This window comes from Enhydra lutris, unplaced genomic scaffold (assembly GCF_002288905.1).
Source record: "Enhydra lutris kenyoni isolate GAN:26980312 unplaced genomic scaffold, ASM228890v2 scaffoldscaffold53, whole genome shotgun sequence".
NCBI classification, from domain to species: Eukaryota; Metazoa; Chordata; class Mammalia; order Carnivora; family Mustelidae; genus Enhydra; species Enhydra lutris.
This window is the reverse complement of record NW_019154137.1, coordinates 13,103,650-13,124,351: the sequence shown is the minus strand read 5'-3', so window position 1 is coordinate 13,124,351 and position 20,702 is coordinate 13,103,650. Positions and strand designations below refer to the sequence as shown.

Below are 20,702 nucleotides of genomic sequence, written 5' to 3'. Positions count from 1 at the left end.
TTTGGAGCTGATGTTATAATAGGGTAAAACGTTTGGGGTCTTGGGAAAGGTAAGTAGATTTTGCGTATAAGAGGAATATGAACCACAAGGACCAGAGAGTGGAATGTGCTATATTGTTATATTAACCACCTCCAATGAACAACACCTCTCCATATCCATGCCCGTGGTTAATCTTCTCCTAGGCTTAACCATGTGACTTGCTTTGACTGATGTGATTCAATAACAGTCTTGAAAGTACTTGTACTTTGGAGCTTGCCCTTTCTCAGTGCTGGGACCCGTACAACCACTATGTGAAGAAGCATGGCCTCATCTGCTAGAGGACAAAAATATAAAAAACTCATGAAGAGAGAACCCAGTTATCCCAGTCATTCCAGCTGAGGCCCCAGAATTAACCATGCAAAAAAGGAACATAGTCATGCAAGGCAGAAGAGACAACATGAGCAAAGGTACAGAGTTATAAACTAGCAGGCTGCATGCAGAGGACCAACTAAAACCAGTTCTGTATTACTGTGGGGTCAATTTTGAGAAGTGGTATAGCAATAGTGTCTTGGAAGACCATGCTGCAAAGATATTTTATGCTTTGCTTTCATTCTTCCTGAGCATCATTAGAAGTTTTAAGCAGGGGAGAGACATGATCAGTTTGCGATTTAGAAAGATCATTTTGATGGTAAAATGAAAGATGGGTTGGAGAGGTGAAAGATGGAAGAGATATAATGAGATTATGATAATAGTGAAGACAAAAAATGATGAGTGACTTAACCAGAGCGGTGGTAGAAGAAATGGCAAGGAGGGAAGAGATACAGGAAATATTTAGGAGATAAAAACAGCAGGACTCTGGGATAGATTGAATGTCAAAGCTGCAGAGAAATAGAGGCATCTAGGAGCATTCTTTGGTTTCTAGCTTGGATAGAAGTGGTACCAGTCACTGAAAGAGGAAATACAGGAAGAATGATGAGGCTTTTGTTTTGTTATATTTCACTGAGGGGAGGTAGAGTTGAATCTTGACTAAGTCAATTTGAGTTGCTTGTCAGACATCTATGTAGAAATGTTTGGCTTGCAGTAGAGTATATCACCAGGCTAGAGTTTTAAACGTAGAAGTTTTAATTATATATGTGGAATTAAAATAAGAACACATGCAAGGGTGCAGTGCATTGATTAAGAATACAGCTTTCGGGGGCGCCTGGGTGGCTCAGTGGGTTAAGCCTCTGCCTTCGGCTCAGGTCATGATCTCAGGATCCTGGGATCGAGCCCCGCATCCGGCTCTCTGCTCAGCAGGGAGCCTGCTTCCCCTTCTCTCTCTCTGCCTCTCTGCCTACTTGTGATCTCTCTCTGTCAAATAAATAAATAAAATCTTTAAAAAAAAAGAATACAGCTTTCGGAGGGAGTCTGGGAAAATGGCAGAGTAGGAGGAACCTAAACTTACTTCGTCCCATGGATACACATAGATTACAGCCACATCAGTACAACTAACTCGGAAAACAACCCGAAAACAGACTCTCCCCAGTTAATCATAAAGAGGAGGCCATATCAAGAAGGTAGTAGGGGCAGAGACCCAGTTGGGAATCAAACTCTTGGGGAGACTAACCACAAGTGGGAGGGACACCAGAATCATGGAGAAGGGAGAGGAAGAGACAACACACCAGGCACCCCACACATGGAAGAACTACACTGGGAAGACAAGTCCCCATTAACATTTGGCTTTGCAAACCAGTAGGGCTTAACTTCACTAGTTTATACAACCAGTAGGGCTTAACTCTGGGTACCTTAAAAATCAGCAGCCTTGGCTCATGGGCAGCCAGATGGTTATAGGAAAATAAGTCCTCACCCTTAAAGAAACAGCATAACAGACAACCTCTGAGAGATACAGCAAAGAAGAAGCAGTTTGGAAAGTATCTGGGGTATATGGGAAGGAGATTTATTTACTAATCTCAGAACATATGCTGGAAGGGCAGGAATCTTTAGGAGACTTCTCCAAGAACTAAAGAGTTGAAGGGCAACATTTCTCTCCCTGTTCCTCCCAGCCTGGACCCAGACACATCTGGGAACCAACATGAACTCTCTCCACCTAGCTTGCCAATACTGCAAACCCCAACCGTGCATTCTCCTGAGGATCCACTCCATCCCAAACTGCCCCACTCAGCAGGAGTCCCTCCAAAGTGGAGTCTCATTGTGCAAGCAGCCATGACAGTGACCAGTGCCACTCCAAAGTGACTCCTGAACTGGGGAGAGGGGAAGATAACCACATATACCACTTCAACTGCAGCCCAAACAGCAGGTGGGGGCGAGGGGCAGACATCTGATCTGATTGCTGGCCCTACCCACCAACAAAAACCTCACAGGGGGCAGCACATAGAGAAAGCCCTGTAGTTTGGGATCACTGCAAACCTGACAGACGGGGGCAGTCATCTGGTCTGACCGTAGACCACACTCACACACACACACACACACAAGTCACTCAGGGGTCAACGCAGGGAAAATGTCCTACAGTTTGGTGCCACCACAACTCCTTCAAATGAGCTGAGGGCATGCAACTGGTCTGATTCAACTATAAGCCCAAAGCAGCCTCAGACTGGCCCCTTAAGGGCAGAGGGACAAAACCCTGCCCACAACAGACAACATGGGCCATTGCAGCTGACTGGACTAAAGGCAAAGGCAGCTCAGCCACAAGAGTAGGACACATGCAACACACATAGGAGACACCCTTGAAGCACCTGGTTCAGGTGAACAGGGAACACTGCACTATGGGGCACTAAAGGATCTCTTCACAAGGACACTACTTTTGAGATCAGGATACATAGCTGACTATCCTAATAGAAACAAACACAGAGTGCTGGACAAAATGAGGACATAGAGGAATATGTCCAAAATAAAAGAACAGAACAAAATCAAAGCAAAAGAGCCAAAGGGAACAGAAATAAGCAATATGCTTGATGGAGAATTCAAAGTAATGGTCATAAGGATACTTACTGGACTTGAGAAAAGAGTGGAGGATCTCAGTGAGACCTTTGACAAAGAGAAAATATAAAAAAGAACCAATCAGAGATAAAGAACCCAATAGTTGAAATTAAAAGTACACCAGAGGGAATCAATAGTAGCTTAGAGGAAGCAGAAAAATGGATCAGCAAGCTGGAAGACAAAATAATAGCAAACAAGCTAAGCAGCAAAATGAAAAAAGAATAATAAAAAATGAGTATAGGTTAAGGGAACTCAGCAACAACATCAAACATTATAACATTCACATTATAGGGATCCCAGAAGGAAGACAGAAAAGAGAACAGAAAATTTATTTGAAGAAATAATAGCTGAAAATTTCTGTAATCTGGGGAAGAAAATAAACATCCAAAACCAGGAGGTAAAGGGAGCCCCCAGCAAAAGCAACCCAAAGAGGTCCACACCAAGACACATAATAATTAAAATGGCAAAAAGTGATGATAAAGAGAGAATTTTGAAGGCAGCAAGGGGAAAAAATTACATACAAGGGAAATCCCATAAGACTATCAACTGATTTTTTGGCTGAAATTTTGCAGGCCAGAAGAAAGTGGCATGCTATATTCAAAGTGCTGAGAGGGAGAAAACCTGCAACCAAGAATACTCTATCAAGCAATACTATCATTCAGAATAGAATTAGACATAGTTTCCTAAATAAAAACTAAAGGAGTTCATGACCCCTAAACCAGCCTTATAAGAAATGTTAAATTCTTTGAGTGAAGAAAAGGCCATAATCAGGAGTAAGAAAACTAGGAAAGGAAAAAAATTCACAGGTATATAGGAACATAATAAAAGTAATAGTTTAATCACTTATAAAACCAGTATGAAGTTTATAAAGCACAAAAGCAGCATAATCAATTATATCCATAAAATTCAGTCAAGAGATTCACAAAATAAAAGGATGTAAAGTAGGACATCATATACATAAAACATAGGGATAGTAAAAATGTAGTCCCTTCAGAAGGGGTTCAAATTTAAGCAACCACCAACTTATATAGATAGCTATATGCATAGGACTTTTTTAAAAAGATTTTTATTTATTTATTTGACAGAGAGAGCACAAGCAGGGGGAGCAGCAGGCAGAGGGAGATGGAGAAGCAGACTCCCCGCCAAACAAGGAGCCCAACATGGGGCTCAATCCCATCACCCCGTGATCACGACCTGAGCCAAAGGCAGATGCTTAACTGATTGACCCACCCAGGCACTCCTATGCATAGGATGTCATATGTCAACCTATTGGTAAGGAATATGTCATTGGTAAGGAATTTGTCATAATGACAAATCAAGAAACCAGTAATAGATATGCAAAAATAAAGAGGAAGGAATCGAAGCATATTGCTAAATAAAGTCATCAAACCACAAGGGAAGAGAGTCAGAAAAGAAAGGAATAGAGAAGAACTACAAAAACAACCATAAAACAAGTAACAAAGCAACAATGAGTACACACCTGTTTATACTTACTTCAATTGGAAATAGACTAAATGCTCCAATCAAAAGACATAAGTGGTTGAATAGATAAAAAGATGAGAACCATCTATATGCTGCCTATTGGAGATTCATTTCAGACCTAAAAACACATGCAGGTTGAAAGTGAAAGAATGGGAAAATATTTACCATCAAAATGGAAGTGAAAAGAAAGCTGGGGTAGCAATATCTATATTAGACAAAATAGACTAAAACAGACTATAACAAGAGACAAACAATGACACTACATAACCATAAAGGGTACAATCCAACAAGACTATATAACAATTGTCAATATTTATGCACCTAACACGGGAGCACTCAAATACATAAAACAACTATTAACAGACATAAAGGAAGTCCAGACAGAAAATCAACAAGGAAATAGTGACTTTGCATGACACACTGGGCCAGATGGATTTAACAGATATATTCAGAATATTCCATCCAAAACCAGCAGAACCCACATTCTTTTCAGGTGCACATGGAACATTATCCAGAATAGATCACAGGTTAAGCCCAAACAAGCCTCAACGAATTCAAAAAGACTGAAATCATATTGTGCATCTTTTCCAACCACAAGGGTATAAAACTAGAAATTAACCACAACCAAAAAAAATCTAGGAAAACACAAACACATGGAGGTTAAATAACATGCTACTAAACAATAAATAGGTCATCCAAGAAATCAAAAAGTAAAAGAATACATGGAAACAAATGAAAATGAAACTATAACAGTCCAAAATCTTTGGGATGCAGCAAAAGCTATTCTAAGAGGGACTATTATAGCAATACAATCTATCTAAGGAAGAAAGAAAAATCTCAATTTAACCTTACACCTAAAGGAACTAGAAAAAGAAGAAAAAAAATCCCAAAGTCAGTGGAAGGAAGGAATAATAAAAATTAGATCAGAAATAAATTATATAGAGACCTAAAAAAAGTAGAACAGATCATCGAAACCCAAAGCTGATTCTATGAAAAATCAACAAAATTGATAAAACTTTAGTCAGATTCATCAGAGAAAGGACACAAATAAATAAAATCAGAAATGAAGGAGGAGAAAGAACAACAGACACCAAAGAAATACAAAGGATTATAAGAGAATTTCATGAAATACTATATGCCAAAAATTAACCAAGCTAGAAGAAATAGATAAATTCCTAGAAACACAAAACCTTCCAAATGGAATCAGGAAAAAAATAGAAAATTTGAACAGACTTATTACTAGCAATGAAATTGAACTAGTTCAGTAGAATTCACCTCTGAAGCCACTTGGTCCTGGACTTTTGTTTGTTGAGAGTTTTTTTATTACTGTGTTCCAAAACAAGAGAGAGAGAAAATACAGCTTTTGGGTCAACTTGGATTCAAATCTCAGTTCCATCACATAATAGCCATTACCATTGTAAGCAATGTCTTCATCTACAGAGATAGAGCAAACACAGATGAGGTGTTGTAAGGATTAAAAGAGTGTTTAGCATAGCACCTGAAATTAGTAAATTCTCAATAAATGGTAGTTATCATTACTAAATGCCCAAGAAAACCAAGAAGTAGACCAAACACATGGAGATAAAAAATGGCCAACAAGCATATGAAAAGCTGCTCACTAATCATCAGAGAAATGCAAATCAAAACCACAATGAGCTATCACCTCACCCCATTAAGGGAGCCACTGTCTAAAAAATGAGAAAAAAAAGAACAGAAAATAATAGTGAAGACATGAAGAAATTAGAACCCTTGTGTACTGCTGGTGAGACTGTAAAATGGTGCAACCACTATGGAAAACAATACAGAGATTCCTCAAAAAATTAGAAATAGCATTATCACATGATTCAGCAATTCCACTTCTGAGTATATAGTTAAGAAAACTTTGAAGTAGGTTCTCAAAGAGACATCTGTACACCCATGTTCATGGCAGCACTAGTCACAATAGCCAAGAGGTGGAAGCAACATAAATGTTCATTGATGGTTGAACGGATAAAGAAAATGTGGTGTATACATACAATGTAATATTATTCAGTCTTAAAAAGGAAAAAAATCATACCATACGGTACAACATGAATAAACCTGGAGGACATTATGCTAAGTGAAATAAGCTAATCACAAAAAGACAAATAGCATGTGATTCCACTTATACCACTTATATAAAGCATCTGAAATAGTCGAAGTCATATTAACAGAAAGGGTTACCAGGGCCTGGGGGGAAGGGAAGAAAGGAGAGTTGTTTCATGGGTATAGAGTTGCAGTTCTGGAAAATGAAAAACTTCTGGAGATCTGTTGCACAATGTGAATGTACTGAACAGTACAGTTAAAATGATTAAGATGGTGAATTTTATGTTTTGCCAGGTGTCTCTTTTTTTAAGATTTTTTATTTATTTGACAGACGGAAATCACAAGTAGGCAGAGAGAGAGGAGGAACCAGGCTCCCCACGGAGCAGAGAGCCCGATGCGGGGCTCAATCCCAGGACCCTGGGATCATGACCTGAGCCGCAGGCAGAGGCTTTAACCCACTGAGCCACCCAGGCGCCCCACCAGGTGTTTTATTTTTTTTAATCACAATAAGAAGATGCTTAAAAAGACACGGAGACAAAGTACAAACTCTTGACACACCAGCCCTGAATGTATTTACCGTCTGGTGAACTCCTAGGCAGCAGGGATTGTTTTACTCACCGTTGTATCCTCAGCGCCCAGCACAGTGTCTGGCATAGGGCAGACACTCAAGAAATGTTGGCTAAGCTAATGAGAAGGTAGAAGGAAATAGGAGAAAGGGGGAGAAAGGGAGGGAGAGCAGGCCAGAGATGAAGAGCCCAAGACAGGAAAAGGGAAGACAAGGGAAGAAAACATTGAGCCCTAAAAAAGTTATTGTGTCCTATGTGGAAACTGGAGAGAGTATACCTAGGGAAAGAGGGGTCGTGGTGTCTATAAAGTCAGCTGATGCGGAAAGTCAGGCCTCTGGCCCTAGGACAAACTACACAATTACTGGTGGACGTGTATTGAACAGAATCACATAGCTTGTTGGGGGGCCAGGATGAATTGTAAGAATTACAGCCAGCTACCCACTGACGAAAGTTGGTACATTCCGGTTTAGGATAAATAAGGGGTGTTGGAACGCCTGGGCGGCTCAGTCGGTTAAATGTCTACCTTTGGCACAGGTCCTGATCCCTGGGTCCTGGAATGGAGTACCCCGTGGGGCTCCTTGCTCAGCAGGGAGCCTGTTTCTCCCTCTGCCTGCTACTGCCCCCTGCTTATACTCTGCCTCTCTCTGACAAAGAATTAAAATCTTCAAATGAGGGGTGTTGCTCTCAGAAAGGAACCTAATCTCCACCGCGCGCTCTCGCACCACACCTTTGGCCTTCCCCAAACTCTGAGGCTCTTAGACCTGCGCATGCGCCAAAGGTGGGGGGGGCGCGGTTCCAGCGGCCAGTAGTCCGCGATCCCTTTCTCCTCCCAGAGGCCTCTGCGCGTTGAGGACGTAAGACCGCCAGGACAAAGCACCGCACAGTGGGGGGCGTGGCTTAGGGGACGCGTTACCCTGGCGACCACCTTCTTGGCTGCCCAAACTTGATCAGAGCGTAGAGCCGGAAAGGTGTGAGTTAGGAGGTGAAACGAAGACGGCTTGCAGCCCCAGCTCCCAGCACCCTGGGGGCTGACCGAAGGCCATGGATCTGTACCTCAGCAACTGCTACAAGGCTGCTGAAGCCGCTGCCACTAAGGCGGCGGCCAGCAGCCTAACACGCGACAGAGAGCACTGCGACACCGCGAGTGGCGGCGAATCGGTAGCCACCCTCCTCCTTGCTCCTGGGCGGGGTCTCGGGAAGGCGGGCGGACGGAAGGGGCGGAGACCTCAGCAGAGTGAGGTGTAGGGGAACGGGGCGGTTGCTTGACCACTCAGCTTCAGACTCCCAGGGCCCGCAGCCAGTAGCGAGAGCTGACCGCGGCCAAGAGATTGGGCTGGTAACCGGGGGAAGCTGGGAGGCCTTCCGGGTTGTCAGCCGGGCGGGCTCCTTCAATCCTGAGTGTACAATTCTTTGGTGTCCTTGGAGGTATTAACCCATTTTAATGTAAGTAGATTGGTGTAAACTAAAAGAACAGTTCTTAAAAATAGCCAGAATTTCTCACTGTACCTGACAGGGCTCGCACAAAAAAGACATTCCAGAGGTCGGAGCAGCTAATCTATTGGATCTTCCTCTTGGGGTCAAGCTGCCTATTATCCCAGGAAGCAACAATATATTCTATACTACAAATATAAGTGAAAAGGTAAACTGAGTTTTAATAGGCTTAAGTGATTTTTTTTACCCTTTTCAATAGCTCGCTCTTAAACTTGAAACACTGCTATGATTTTGCTTTGAGTCAACTAACACTTAACACACCCAGTTAAGTTAAATGAATTGAAGTGATTAGTGCCTGAGCTTCACTTTAATGATGGAAGACCCCATGATCTGCCTCAGCCATCCAGTTCAGCCTTATCTCCAGCCCAGAGCTTCAGTTCCCAAAGATTGAGCGGGGGGTCTTTTCTGCCTACCTACACTTACGTTGCTAATTCTTACATCAGTGCCTTTGTCCACCTGGCTCCCACAACCTGGCAGGCACTGTTCTCTCCTTTCTGACCTTCAGTCTGAGCCATCCTTTAAGAGCTACTATACAAAGCCTTTCCCAAGTGTTACAACACCCAACTCTCTCATCTTTCCATAGAATTTACATGCCCTTGGTCTGCACTATCTTACTCAGCACTGAATCAGCCCTGTTAGTGATGCAGTGTGCTGCACTTATATCGTTACACATTTTAAGTCCTCTGCCCAACACCCTGTGCTCTGTCCAGAATTTAGGCCAAGCCTGAAGGAGGTTCAGAACTTTCTAGTTGAGAATGTGTTTTGATCACAATAGCAAAAGAGTCTACAGGAATAATTCTAATTTCCTTACTCTTGCACTGTCTAGCACAGCATCAAGGATGAATAGGGGCTTCTTGGTATTTCTTTTTTTTTTTAAGATTTTATTTATTTATTTGGCAGACAGAGAGAGATCACAGTAGGCAGAGAGAGAGAGAGGAGGAAGCAGGCTCCCCGCTGATCAGGGAGCCCCATGCGGGGCTCGATCCAAGGACCCCGGGATCATGACCTGAGCCGAAGGCAGAGGCCTAACCCACTGAGCCACCCAGGCGCCCCTTCTTGGTATTTCTGATAATTGTTTGATATATATGACTTTTTTAGGTTTTATTGCTGGAAAATTATAATAGAGTTTCTCTTTTGAAAACATAGTGTTCTACTAAATAAATGCCAACCTCACAGAAATTGACTGAGTCACATTCCCGCAAATTAGCTTTCCTGAAACATTCAAAACCTATTTCACTACTGGTAATAACACTGCTTCCTACTTTGTATCTGTAGGCCAATCTGTTGGGTTTTTTTCCTCAAACATCTTCTATTTGCTATATTTCTATTCTGTTCCTGTTGTTCACTTGTTAACTACTTATTTCCAGATTTTTCTATACTGAATTATAGTGATTATCTCTGTACTTTATTATATTGATTACCCCAAAATATATGCATTTGATCATGATCAGGCACTACATTCAGCTACCCTGAACACTAACTTTGTGGGATCTTTGTCTTTTAGCAGGATCGCCTCAAGAAAGTAAGAGTTAATATTTTACACCTTTAGGTGTTTTTTTTTTTAACTCATTTTACCCTCATGACCACCTTATAAGATGAAGCTAGGATTTATCTAATGTCACAGGTAGGTAATAGCAGAGTTCAGACCAGAACCACTGTTTCCTGACTCTTAGGCCACACTCCATTACTTGACCTGCTGCTTCCTCAACTGCAGACTACTTTAGCAGATCACTACAGAAACAGGGAATTTAAACGTCCTTCATGTTGTTCTGAATGCAGATAGAAGCAAAATGATGGTATTTGACTGTCTTTTTTTCTGTCAAATTAAAATGGTAACAATGTTACCTACCTGTCTTTAGCTATGCATTAATCCAAACCTGACAAGTGATCCTAGAGGACATTCTGATACCAAACTTATTCTCACATAATGTATTTATAAATTAATTTGCTTATTAGTATACTAAGGTAGCAACTGTTCACAAACTCCTAAAATTGTTTTTATTGAATGCTAATAGTAAATACTTTGCCAATTAACTTAGACATTCTGCTCTCAAGAAAAGATAACATGTTAAGTGAAGAGAACAATTTACATACTTTTAAAAGTCTCCCTAGTGACCTCCCACTGGCATATAGTGATGAAATAATAGACTCTTCAGTTCAGGGAAACCAATTATTGTAATTGACAATAGAAAGCTTAACCTGGCCTCAACAAACAGATTTTTCTCTTTCTTGATAGGTCAGTAGCCCAGGGTTAGTCAACATGTCTGTTACCAACAAAAGTCAACATCTAAAAGAAGAAGCAATAATCAGTCTGCTGATTGCAGCAGTGTTTCAGCTGCCATCACTTTTGATCACTTCTCTTCTAGGAAAGATATGGGCTTCCTGTCTAGTCTCACTGTGAATTAAATCATTGCCCATAAGGATGTCTTTCTCTGCCTTTTTTTAAGGAAACATTGGTACTAAGGGAATCCAGTTTCCTGATATAGGTTCGTTAGGAAAGACAAGAGGCTGGCATCAGTCAAGCAGTCAGAAATTTTAAAAGGAAGCTTCTAAATGGAAGAAGAAAGCTAGAACCCTATCCTGCCTCTCTCTTTTCCCCCTGCCCACATATAAAGCATTCCACCTGCCTTTCAGGACTCTTAAGGCCACACCTCAGTGTTCTTGAATTAGAGGTTGAGGCTACCACCACCAGCCTAAAGACAGCTCTGGTCGAGGAGAGGGGAAGAGAGAGGCAGTTAGATTTACCTAAATCAATTCATCTTCTGGATTCCCTCACTTCAGGTTCTGTTTGCATGTTTTATTTTCACTGACCAACCTAGTCATTTCAACAACTTGAGGTTTAAAAGTGCAATTTCATTCGTTTTACACATGTAATACTTTTGAATCCGTATGTTTGCAGCTTTATCACCCTTCTTATGACTTTAACCTGAGTGATCCTTACTGCCGACTTTTGGAAACCAGCTATAAAAGCCTGCATGATCCCCATTTAAAAGCATACCATAAGCGAAAGGATATCCTAAGGCAATTAAAGAAGGGCGGTTACATCACCAGCAATAATAAAGTAGGTTGAAGCCTCCTTCCTGTTAACCATTAGAAACCTAGGGACTTGATAGACCCTCAGTTCTGTACTTCACTAGGAGCCCGTATCAGCTTTGGTTAAACAATAAAGAATATTTATTAGAAAACTCAATTAATTACTCATATTTGGATTTCTAAATAAGACTACTTGTTCCTTCTTGACCTTTTTTTCTTTGAAAACAGCAAAAGATAAGCACCAAATGATTCAAGTATGTAAAGACATACATACAAATGTTTTTATTTAGGTATTTTTCTCCCTGCTGTAGTGTAGTGACTTTCCTCTGGCTTTAAAAGTAATGAGTACAGTATACCTATCAGGCAATATTTCCTATACTTCTTGAGAAGACTAGAGACAAAATGGAAACCTAGCAGAAAACAGCATGATGAAATAAATTAGAGGGGTGTTAAATATCATTATTACACTGGTGTTTTAATAACAAATACATTGAGAATTGTAAATGTCTGATTATGATGTGAACCATATTACTGAAATAATACTACTTAGATAGAAATTTCCTGGTGATACAGCAATTTTAGATACTGCTTTCCAAATTGCTACCAAAATGTACTATTACCCTTGATCCTAAAATTGTTACTAAAACAAATATTCCTATGTCACTCTTCTCTGGAAAGATTTATGATTGTTACAACTTTCTATTTATATTTTTGGTTTTTGGTTTTGCCTTTATAGGTCATATGTACCTTGAAAGAATTGAATAAGTACAGGCAGTATCTGACCACTTTAAAATTAGACTTTGAAAGAAACTATGTAAGAGAACAAGTAAGTTAATACTTAAATTTGTTTTATTTGGGGTCTGTAAGATAGTTTTTATGTAGGGTTTGGAAGAAAGGTTTGGTTCTCTGCAGGATATGTACTTATAATTACCTGACCTAGAATTATGAAGATAACAAATCAAATAAGATCCCTAGTGATTTATAAGAGATAAAAATAAGACCTTTGCCTTTAATTTACAGAGAGAATTTTCACTTACCTGGAATGGAGCCACACTAGACTTAAATGCAGGTTAAAAGAATAAAACATTTGTAAAGTACAGAAGGTTTCCCAAGCCCTACACTTAAGAGGGCCTATCAAAGGACAGGTTTATTTCTATCCAGTATAAAGACTTTGATTTTTTTTCTCCTCAGAAAATGATTGAAAAACAAGTAAATAAATTGTATGAAACCAGAAGAGCCTATGAAAATTATGGAAACGAGCAGTTCCAAGAATGGCTGTTACAGGAAGATACACAAGCATCTCTAGACCAAGAACTGATAATAAGGCACAGGTATGACTGAAGTCAATACATATTTCATGGACATGTTATAGACCCCAGAAAGCTATAAAAGTACTAGAAAGAATTGAAATCAGGACCCAAAAAAAGAATCAGACACTATTGAGGCCCCTATAATTTCAATGTGGAGAGAAAGGAAAGGAGATTAAGAGGTGACGGGATTGGGAAGCCCCTGGTACCAAGGCTTGGGGGGAGAGTTTCTACTGGAGAAACTGGACTTACTAGAAGCCCAAGAGGTAAGCCAAACTGAATTTGAAGAAATCCAAAGTCCAAATCCATGAGCTTAGGAAACCCACACCCATAGTAGCAGAGAGAGAGAAGGTGTGTTAAGTATGTTTCAAAATTAAGTTGAAGGAAGTCACTGCAGGGTCAGAAAGGGAGAGTTCCAATAACTTTATCTGATGCTAATACAAACAGGTGTTGTTCCCCAATCAATGATGTATGTTCATTTAGCTACCACCCACACACATTCAGTGTCACTGTTTTAGAGGCCAAGCCCTTGCCCCAAGAGGCAGAGATGAGCTGTAGTTCTTTCTCGTTCTCCTTTATCAGGGACAAGGGCCAGTTCCCCTTCCCCTGCCTCTTGAAGTCCATGGGTTCATGTCATGATATGCCACAATACATGCTGATCCACCCAGGTCCCAGACTGGGAGTCTGCAGACCTCTCTGTACATGGAAGGTCATTCAGGAACTTGGGAATTACAGAGAAGCCAGTACCCACTTATTTTTAAAGGAAATTCAAATCAACTTGTGTTTTGAACTCAGTTTTAGTTGGTTTCAGCTGTCTTTGCAAATTCCCGTTCCCAAAACTGCAGAGCTGTACATAATCTCTATGTAAAATGCTTTTAATCACTCTGTTCCACATTTTGCCATTGTCCCAACCACGATAACAGACTTGTATAACAGGGTCTGGTAAAATTAGCACAGTATGGTGAGCTGGTGGATCAGATTAGCTCCAAGGTCCCTGAAAAACTCTACATTTTCTATATTCAGGAACTAAAAAGCAACCCAGAAGGTAGTTTGAGAATATCAAAACTGATAATACCATAATAGGGGAAACACTCAATTTACCTTCACTTATATTTGCACTTTTCTTTAGATACTTAGATATGATTAGTAGGGAATTAGGCAAGGGTGAGCACACGGCAGGAAAGCAGAGCATACTCAGGATGAAGGAAGAAAAACACCGACATCAGGACCACATTAGAAGAAAGCTTCGTCTCCGTAGACAAATTGAAGAGGTGAGGAAAACCAAATTTTAAACATTGGAGGGGAAACTACATATGGTTGCTGCATTGATAAACATTTTTAGCAGTCCCACCAAATCACCTGAAGCTATTTGAGGTCTAAAAAGTAAACCACTATTAAAAATAATAATAATTTAAAGAATAAACCACTATTAATCTTTTATCACTACTATAATAGACAAGCTTTTACTTAACATAGTGAGATTGATACCACAAATTGTATTGCATTTATAGTAACACATCATCTACTCTTAAAGTTTTAGAAATTAACCCTAATGAAAAATAATCATGGCTGTATTCCCTCAAAATTGAGACAAGCCTATTTATTTATCTTCTCTACCAAAATATATTTAAAGGCAACAGATTACGTATGATATGCACCTTAGGCAATAAGAGAAAACCCTCTTGTCAACATCTTCTTAGATCCATCTTTGAAGCCAGGCTTATACTTGAAGTAAGTTTCCAACAGCAAAATAATTTCCTTCCTTTTGCCATTCTATTGCATCCACCAACATATTCCCAATTAAAAAGCAGTAAGAGAAGCCCATTCCAAAGCCAACATAAGATTTTCCCAGTTTTTGTAAGGCCCTTGACTTGATCTAATTTGCTTATTGACAAAATACAAAAAAAAAAAAAAAAGATAATGAAACAGAACCCCAGCTAACTACCATAACATTGTGCTCCTTAGGAATGGAAGACAAAAGAAATGTTACTTCTGACAAAGATTGGAGATGAAGTAAAAAGGGAAGCAAAAGTTGAGGAACAACGTCAAAAAGTCAGGGAGGAAGCTCACCGGAAGGTAAAGTGAGCTTTTACTGATAACTTGGGCTATTTGAGGGAAAGCTTTTGCCAGTTTTGATATTTTAAAGTGTGAATTATCAAAAGTGGCCTAAACTCACAAGGACAGCTATTGATGGAGAAACCCAGTTTGGTCTGAACCTGGACTTCAAGGACTGCTCTGCAATGGGACCAGTCTCCAGAAAGGGCACAATGACTTAAATTGGGTCTAGTTGTTACAATTTATTCTTCATGCTGGACAGCAAAATGAAACTTATCCCTTACTATCTTCCTAGTTTTGTACTCATTGTGACTTCAGAAATCTCAAAATAGGAATGAGGGTGCCCTTCAAGTAGCCATCAGTTTTGAAATATCTGTTTTGCATTTCCAGTGGCAAGCTGCTATTAAATTTTTAAATGTTAAATATATATTTTTAATATTTTAGAAACAAGCACTTCTAGAGAAAAAAATAGCTTATCATTTACAAAAAATGCAAAGAGATGACATGAAGAGAGACAGACCAGAAGAAAATATATTTGAAAACAAAGGACAGGATGAAAGAGAAGGTGAGAGACAATAAATGATAAGGTATCTAAGTAGAAGATGCATATCTATATACTAAACATTGGTGGCTTTGTAAAAACAAAACAAAAACAAAAACCTCGGTGTGTTTATGGGGTGAGGTCAGAAGACCCTTGGAAAGGGAAATCCTAGTTCACACTACCTGTGCCAAGCACTATGCAAGCCACGTCCCAGTTACAGCTCAAGTTGTAAATAAATTCAACACTTCTGTAAAGTGGCTCAGTAGGCAACACTGCCTGTACCACAGACTTGAAAAGGAGCCAGGGGTACCTGGGTGGCTCAGTGCAGTGAACAGGTGAAGCATCTGACACTTGATTTCAGTTCAGATCACCGTCAGTCTCAGAGTCACGAGATTGAGCCCTGTGTCGGGATCATGCTGGGCATGGAGTCCGCTTGGTGTTCTCACTCTCTTCCTCTCCCTCTCTGCCCCACTCCCCACTCCCCCTCATGTGTGGTCTCTCTCTAAAAAATTAATTAATGAAAAGGGAGCCAGTAAGAGGGGACAATTTTTTAAAAAAAGATGACAAAGAGGGAGAAAAATGTATATAAAGGGAGAGACAAACAGAGTAAGAGAAAAACATTACCAAAAAATAGACTGAAACAGAGGGAGACAAAGAAAAAATATTTTAAAAAATAAAAAATTTTAACTGAGGACTAGTAAGAAAAAAATTATACAAAACAGAAAGAGAACAAGCTAGTAAGAGAGAGGGGAAAAAAAGGTTTTTTTTAAAGGAGACAAAAAAGAAGAGTCATTTAAAATATACCAAGCATGAAACAGAGATAGATACAAAAAAATAAGACCAAAAACATTAAAAAGGAGAAGGCAGTAAGAAAATATGGTACAAAAAGAAAAAATGAAATGAAGAAAAGAAGAGGGAAAGAATGAGTAAGAGAGAAAAAGAAAGAAAAACTGAACAGAAGAAACCAGTAATAAAACACATACACACACACACACACACACACACACTCTCCCTCTCTCTCTCTCTCTCTCTCTCTCTCTCTCTCTGGATGAGTGGGGTGGGAGGAAAACAAAGGCAAAGAGATTAGAGACAGACTAGACAAAGGAGAAAGAAAAACAAACCATCAAGGAAAAAAGAGTGAAAGAAAAGGGAGAAGAAACAGACATACAGGGAAAAAGTGAATTAACAAAGAGAGTGAAAGGAAGATGGAGAACAAAGTTTAAAAAGGATGTCAGTAGGACAAAGCCAAAGAAAAAGAGAGATTGCGAGAGTGAGAAAGGAGTTTGAAAGAGAGATCTAAAAAGGAGGGAATGTATTGCATGGAGCACTGGGTGTGGTACATAAACAATGAATCTTGGAACGCTGAAAAAATAAAATAAAATAAATTAATTAAATTTTTAAAAGAAGTCAGTTTAGGGGCGCCTGGCAGGCTCCGCTGGAAGAGCACGCAATTTTATCTTAGGGGTCAAGAGTTCAAGCCCCATGTTAGGCATAGAGCTTACTTTAAAAACTTTTTAAAAAGAAGTCAGTTTAAAAATACATTAAAATTAAATGGATGGATCCATCAATCAATTCATACATACTTACATGCATACATTCATATACAGACACATAGACAGAACTGATTTTTAAAAAGAAAAGCCAGTAGTAAAGACAGGACAAAAAAAAAAAACAGAGAAAAAAGAGAAAAATAATTTAAAGTAGTGAATATAATGAGATTTTTAAAAATGGGGGGAGTGGGGAGGGGATTAGATTAAGGGAAGGAAGGGGCAGGAAGTAAAGTTTATAGAAGGGATGAGTCTGGGAAAGGGAATTACAAAGAATATGACATGATAGAAACAGGATGCTGAAAAGAAGCTAGTAAGAAAATTACATATTCATGAACAGGAGAGGGGGAAATTGAGATCTGAAAGGAAGAAATCAGTTAATAAATATGGTAAAATTAAATAGATATAGAGATAAATACATAGAAAAGACTGGACTTTGAAAGTACTGTCCACTAAGAAGGAAAGGAGCATAAAAAAGATAAATAGGAAGACGTTCAAGGAAGTGGGTATGACAGCTGAAGAAGGAAGGAAAAGATGGAAGGACAGAATGGAGGGAGGGAAGGAGAAAGAAAGCAAAGAATTTTGAAAGGGATGACACTAGGCAACTTGGTAAAATAAAAAAATAACAGGATGTGAGAGTAAAGGACACAGGAGTTTAAAAGCAAGAGCTGCTGTGAAAATTAAGTACAACTGAGGAAGCAGGGAGAAAGATATAAAAAGAAATTACTTAGGGCGCCTGGGTGGCTCAGTGGGTTAAGCCTCTGCCTTCGGCTCAGGTCATGATCTCAGGGTCCTGGGATCGAGCCCCACATCGGGCTCTCTGCACAGTGAGAAGCCTGCTTCCCCCTCTCTCTGCCTGTCTCTCTGCCTGACTCTCTGCCTACCTGTGATCTCTGTCTGTCGAATAAATAAATAAAATGTTTTTTTAAAAAATTACTTAAAAATAAGAGTAAAATAAAGACAAGTAAATTGATGAGACAGCTCAACAGTAATGGGTGGATGGACGGACAGACAGACAGGATCTCAAATAGGAGAAACCAGGAGTAAGACAGGACAAAAGACACACAAAATTAGAGAGAGAGAAGGAAAGTTGTTATAATGAGCTACAAAAAAAGTGAAAGGAAGGGAGGGAGCAAGAAGAAGCAAAGGAAGAAAAGTTTATACAGAATGAGTCAGTAGGGAAATGTTCCTTACAGGGGAGGGGTGTGAGAGTGTAAGGCAAGTGCAGTAAGAAAATCAAGTGCAACTGTGATATGCAAGAGATTTAAAAACTAGAACTCAGTAGGGGTGCCTGGGTGGTTCAGTGGTTAAGCGTCTGCCTTCCGCTCAGGTCGTGATCCCAGGATACTGGGATGGAGCCCCTCATCGGGCTCCATGCCCAGCGGGAAGCCTGCTTCTCCCTCTCCCTCTCCCATGCTGCCCCCGCTGCCCCCACGTTCCCTCTCTCACTGTCTCTCTCTGTCAAATAAATCAATAAAATCTTAAAAAAATAACTAGAAGGCAAGTAAGGAAAGACAGTAAAATAAAGACAGAAAGATGATTGATAGCTGTATAGATAGCCAGCTAGGCAGGTGTACAGGTAGAAAAAAAAACTGAAGTTTTAAAAGATTTTATTTATTTATTTGAGAGAGAGCACAGGCTCATGAGCAGGGGGAGGGGCAGAGGGAGACGACAAAGCAGACTCCCCACTCAGCAGGAAGCCTGCTGTGGGGCTCAATCCAAAGGCAGATGCTTAACCAACTGAGCCACCCAGGTGCCTACCAAAAAAACTGACTTTTAAATAGGGGAAAGCAGCAGTGAAGACAGGACAAAAGATGCATAAAGAATGAGAGGGGAAGGGGGAAAAGGTTTAAAAAGAGGAGTAGTAAAAAGAGTAAATGAAGAATGACAGGAAGAAAGGAAGGAGGAGGAGAAATTGAAGGAAGGAACACAGATGGGAGAGAGGGTGAGCGGGTGAGCAGAAGGATGAAGGTAAGAAAGAAGGAAATAGGAGGAAAGGAAGGATAAAGGAAGCAAGAGGGAGGGGGAAGGGAAGGGAGGAAAGAAGAAGAAGGAAGGCTGGCATGCAGGCAGGGAAAGAAAGGAAAGAAAAAGAGACAATGAAAGAAAGGGAATAAGAAAAATAAAGGGTATTCAGAAGAAAGGGAGGGAAGGGGGGAGGAAGGGAGGAATTGAGGGTAGAAAGATCTAAAGGGAAGTCAGATAAAAAAAAAGGGTGAGGGGGTCTGGGTGGCTCAGTTATTAAGCATCTGCCTTTGGCTTGGGTCATGATCCTGGGGTCCTGGGATCAAGCCCTGTATTGCGCTCCCTCCTTAGCAGGGGGCCTGTCTGTTCTTCTTCCTCTGCCTGCCGCTCCCCCTGCCACTTTCTCTGTCAAATAAATAAAATAAAATCTTTAAAAAAATAAGGGTGAAGGGATGGATGGGAACCACGTAGATAGGTAGACAGGATTTTCTGAGGAGGGTCTCGTACAAAAGACAATATTAAAAGGTAACAGGAGAGAGAGTGAGGGGGGAAAATTTCAAAGGGGAACCATTATAAAGGAGTATATGAGGAATGGAGGGAAGGAGGGAGGAAAGGAGCAGGAAAAAGAAGAAAGGAAGGGAGGGAGGAGGTGAGGAGAGAGGGAAGGCAGAAGTGCAGGTTCACCGAAAGACACAAAGCAATACAGAGGAGGAGAGTGAAAGGAGTAGGAAGGAGCCATAGACACAGGAGATGGAGGTAGAGAGGTAGAAGGGAGGGGAGGGGAAAGAGGGAAAGAAGGAGGCAAGAAAGAGAAGAATTCTAAACTGGGGTGAGGCTAGGAAAATAGCAAAATAAAAAGAACAAATATTAGAGTGGGACACAGAGGAGTTGAAAAGGAGGAGCTAGTAAGACCATGAAGTACAGAGGAAGGAGAAAGTGATCTAACAAAAGTCACGTAAAAACTGAAATAAAGATGGAGGGATGACAGCTAGATGGTAGGGGGATAGGTGGTAGCTAGAGAGATAAGGAAAGGTGGAAGCCACTAAAGGAGAATATATGGAAGAGGTAGAATGAGAAAGAGAGGAGAGAAGGAAAGGAAAAAGATTAGGAAGTGGAGCCAGGACAAAGAGAGTAAAGAGAGAATGGGAGGAGGAGGGAGGGAGAAATGGGGGCAGAGGGAAGGAGGAAGGGAGAGAGAAATGGAGACTGGAGGGATGGAGGGGTGAGGGGTGAGGAGAGAGAGAAGGAATGTAGCAAAGAAAAGGGAAAGGGGATGAAAGGAAGGAAGAGCAGGAGTAGGGAGATAAGGGGGAAAAGACAAGTGTATGAGCAATGAATCCATAGAGGAAATTGTTAAATAGGAGAGAGAGGGAGACAATGGGAGAGAGAGGGAGGGGCTGATAAGTAAAGCAAGGGCAATTGTGTATGATGGTGGGGAGGGGGGTGGATTTACAAAGTAGAAGTCAAGTGTGTGTCAACTCTACTTCAATAAAAAAAGAAAGTCAATAAAAGATACAATATAATAAAGATGGATAGATATCTAGGTAAGTAAATGTGGGTACATGACAGGCAGGCATGGATAGAAATAGAGATACCTGATAGATAGGCCTGATTTGAAAAAGGAGAAACCAGTTAAGAGAACATACAAGAGTGAGTTAGAAAGGGAAGGAAATGGAAAACTGTTTTAAAGTGGGCC

The 20,702-nt window shown here is 40.4% G+C and overlaps 1 protein-coding gene across 1 annotated transcript in view; it reads left to right on the top strand.

The window, feature by feature from the left end:
• Positions 1-8,108: 8,108 nt before the first annotated feature.
• Positions 8,109-20,702, top strand: part of LOC111157294 (fibrous sheath-interacting protein 2-like) — a 76,826-nt gene continuing 64,232 nt past the window's right edge. Inside the window, exons 1-8 of the mRNA XM_022518603.1 lie at positions 8,109-8,225; positions 8,581-8,706; positions 11,458-11,619; positions 12,328-12,417; positions 12,783-12,922; positions 14,028-14,169; positions 14,864-14,974; positions 15,398-15,518. Of these exons, the coding sequence (XP_022374311.1) occupies positions 8,109-8,225; positions 8,581-8,706; positions 11,458-11,619; positions 12,328-12,417; positions 12,783-12,922; positions 14,028-14,169; positions 14,864-14,974; positions 15,398-15,518 (1,009 nt within the window). The remainder of the gene's footprint in view (positions 8,226-8,580; positions 8,707-11,457; positions 11,620-12,327; positions 12,418-12,782; positions 12,923-14,027; positions 14,170-14,863; positions 14,975-15,397; positions 15,519-20,702) is intronic.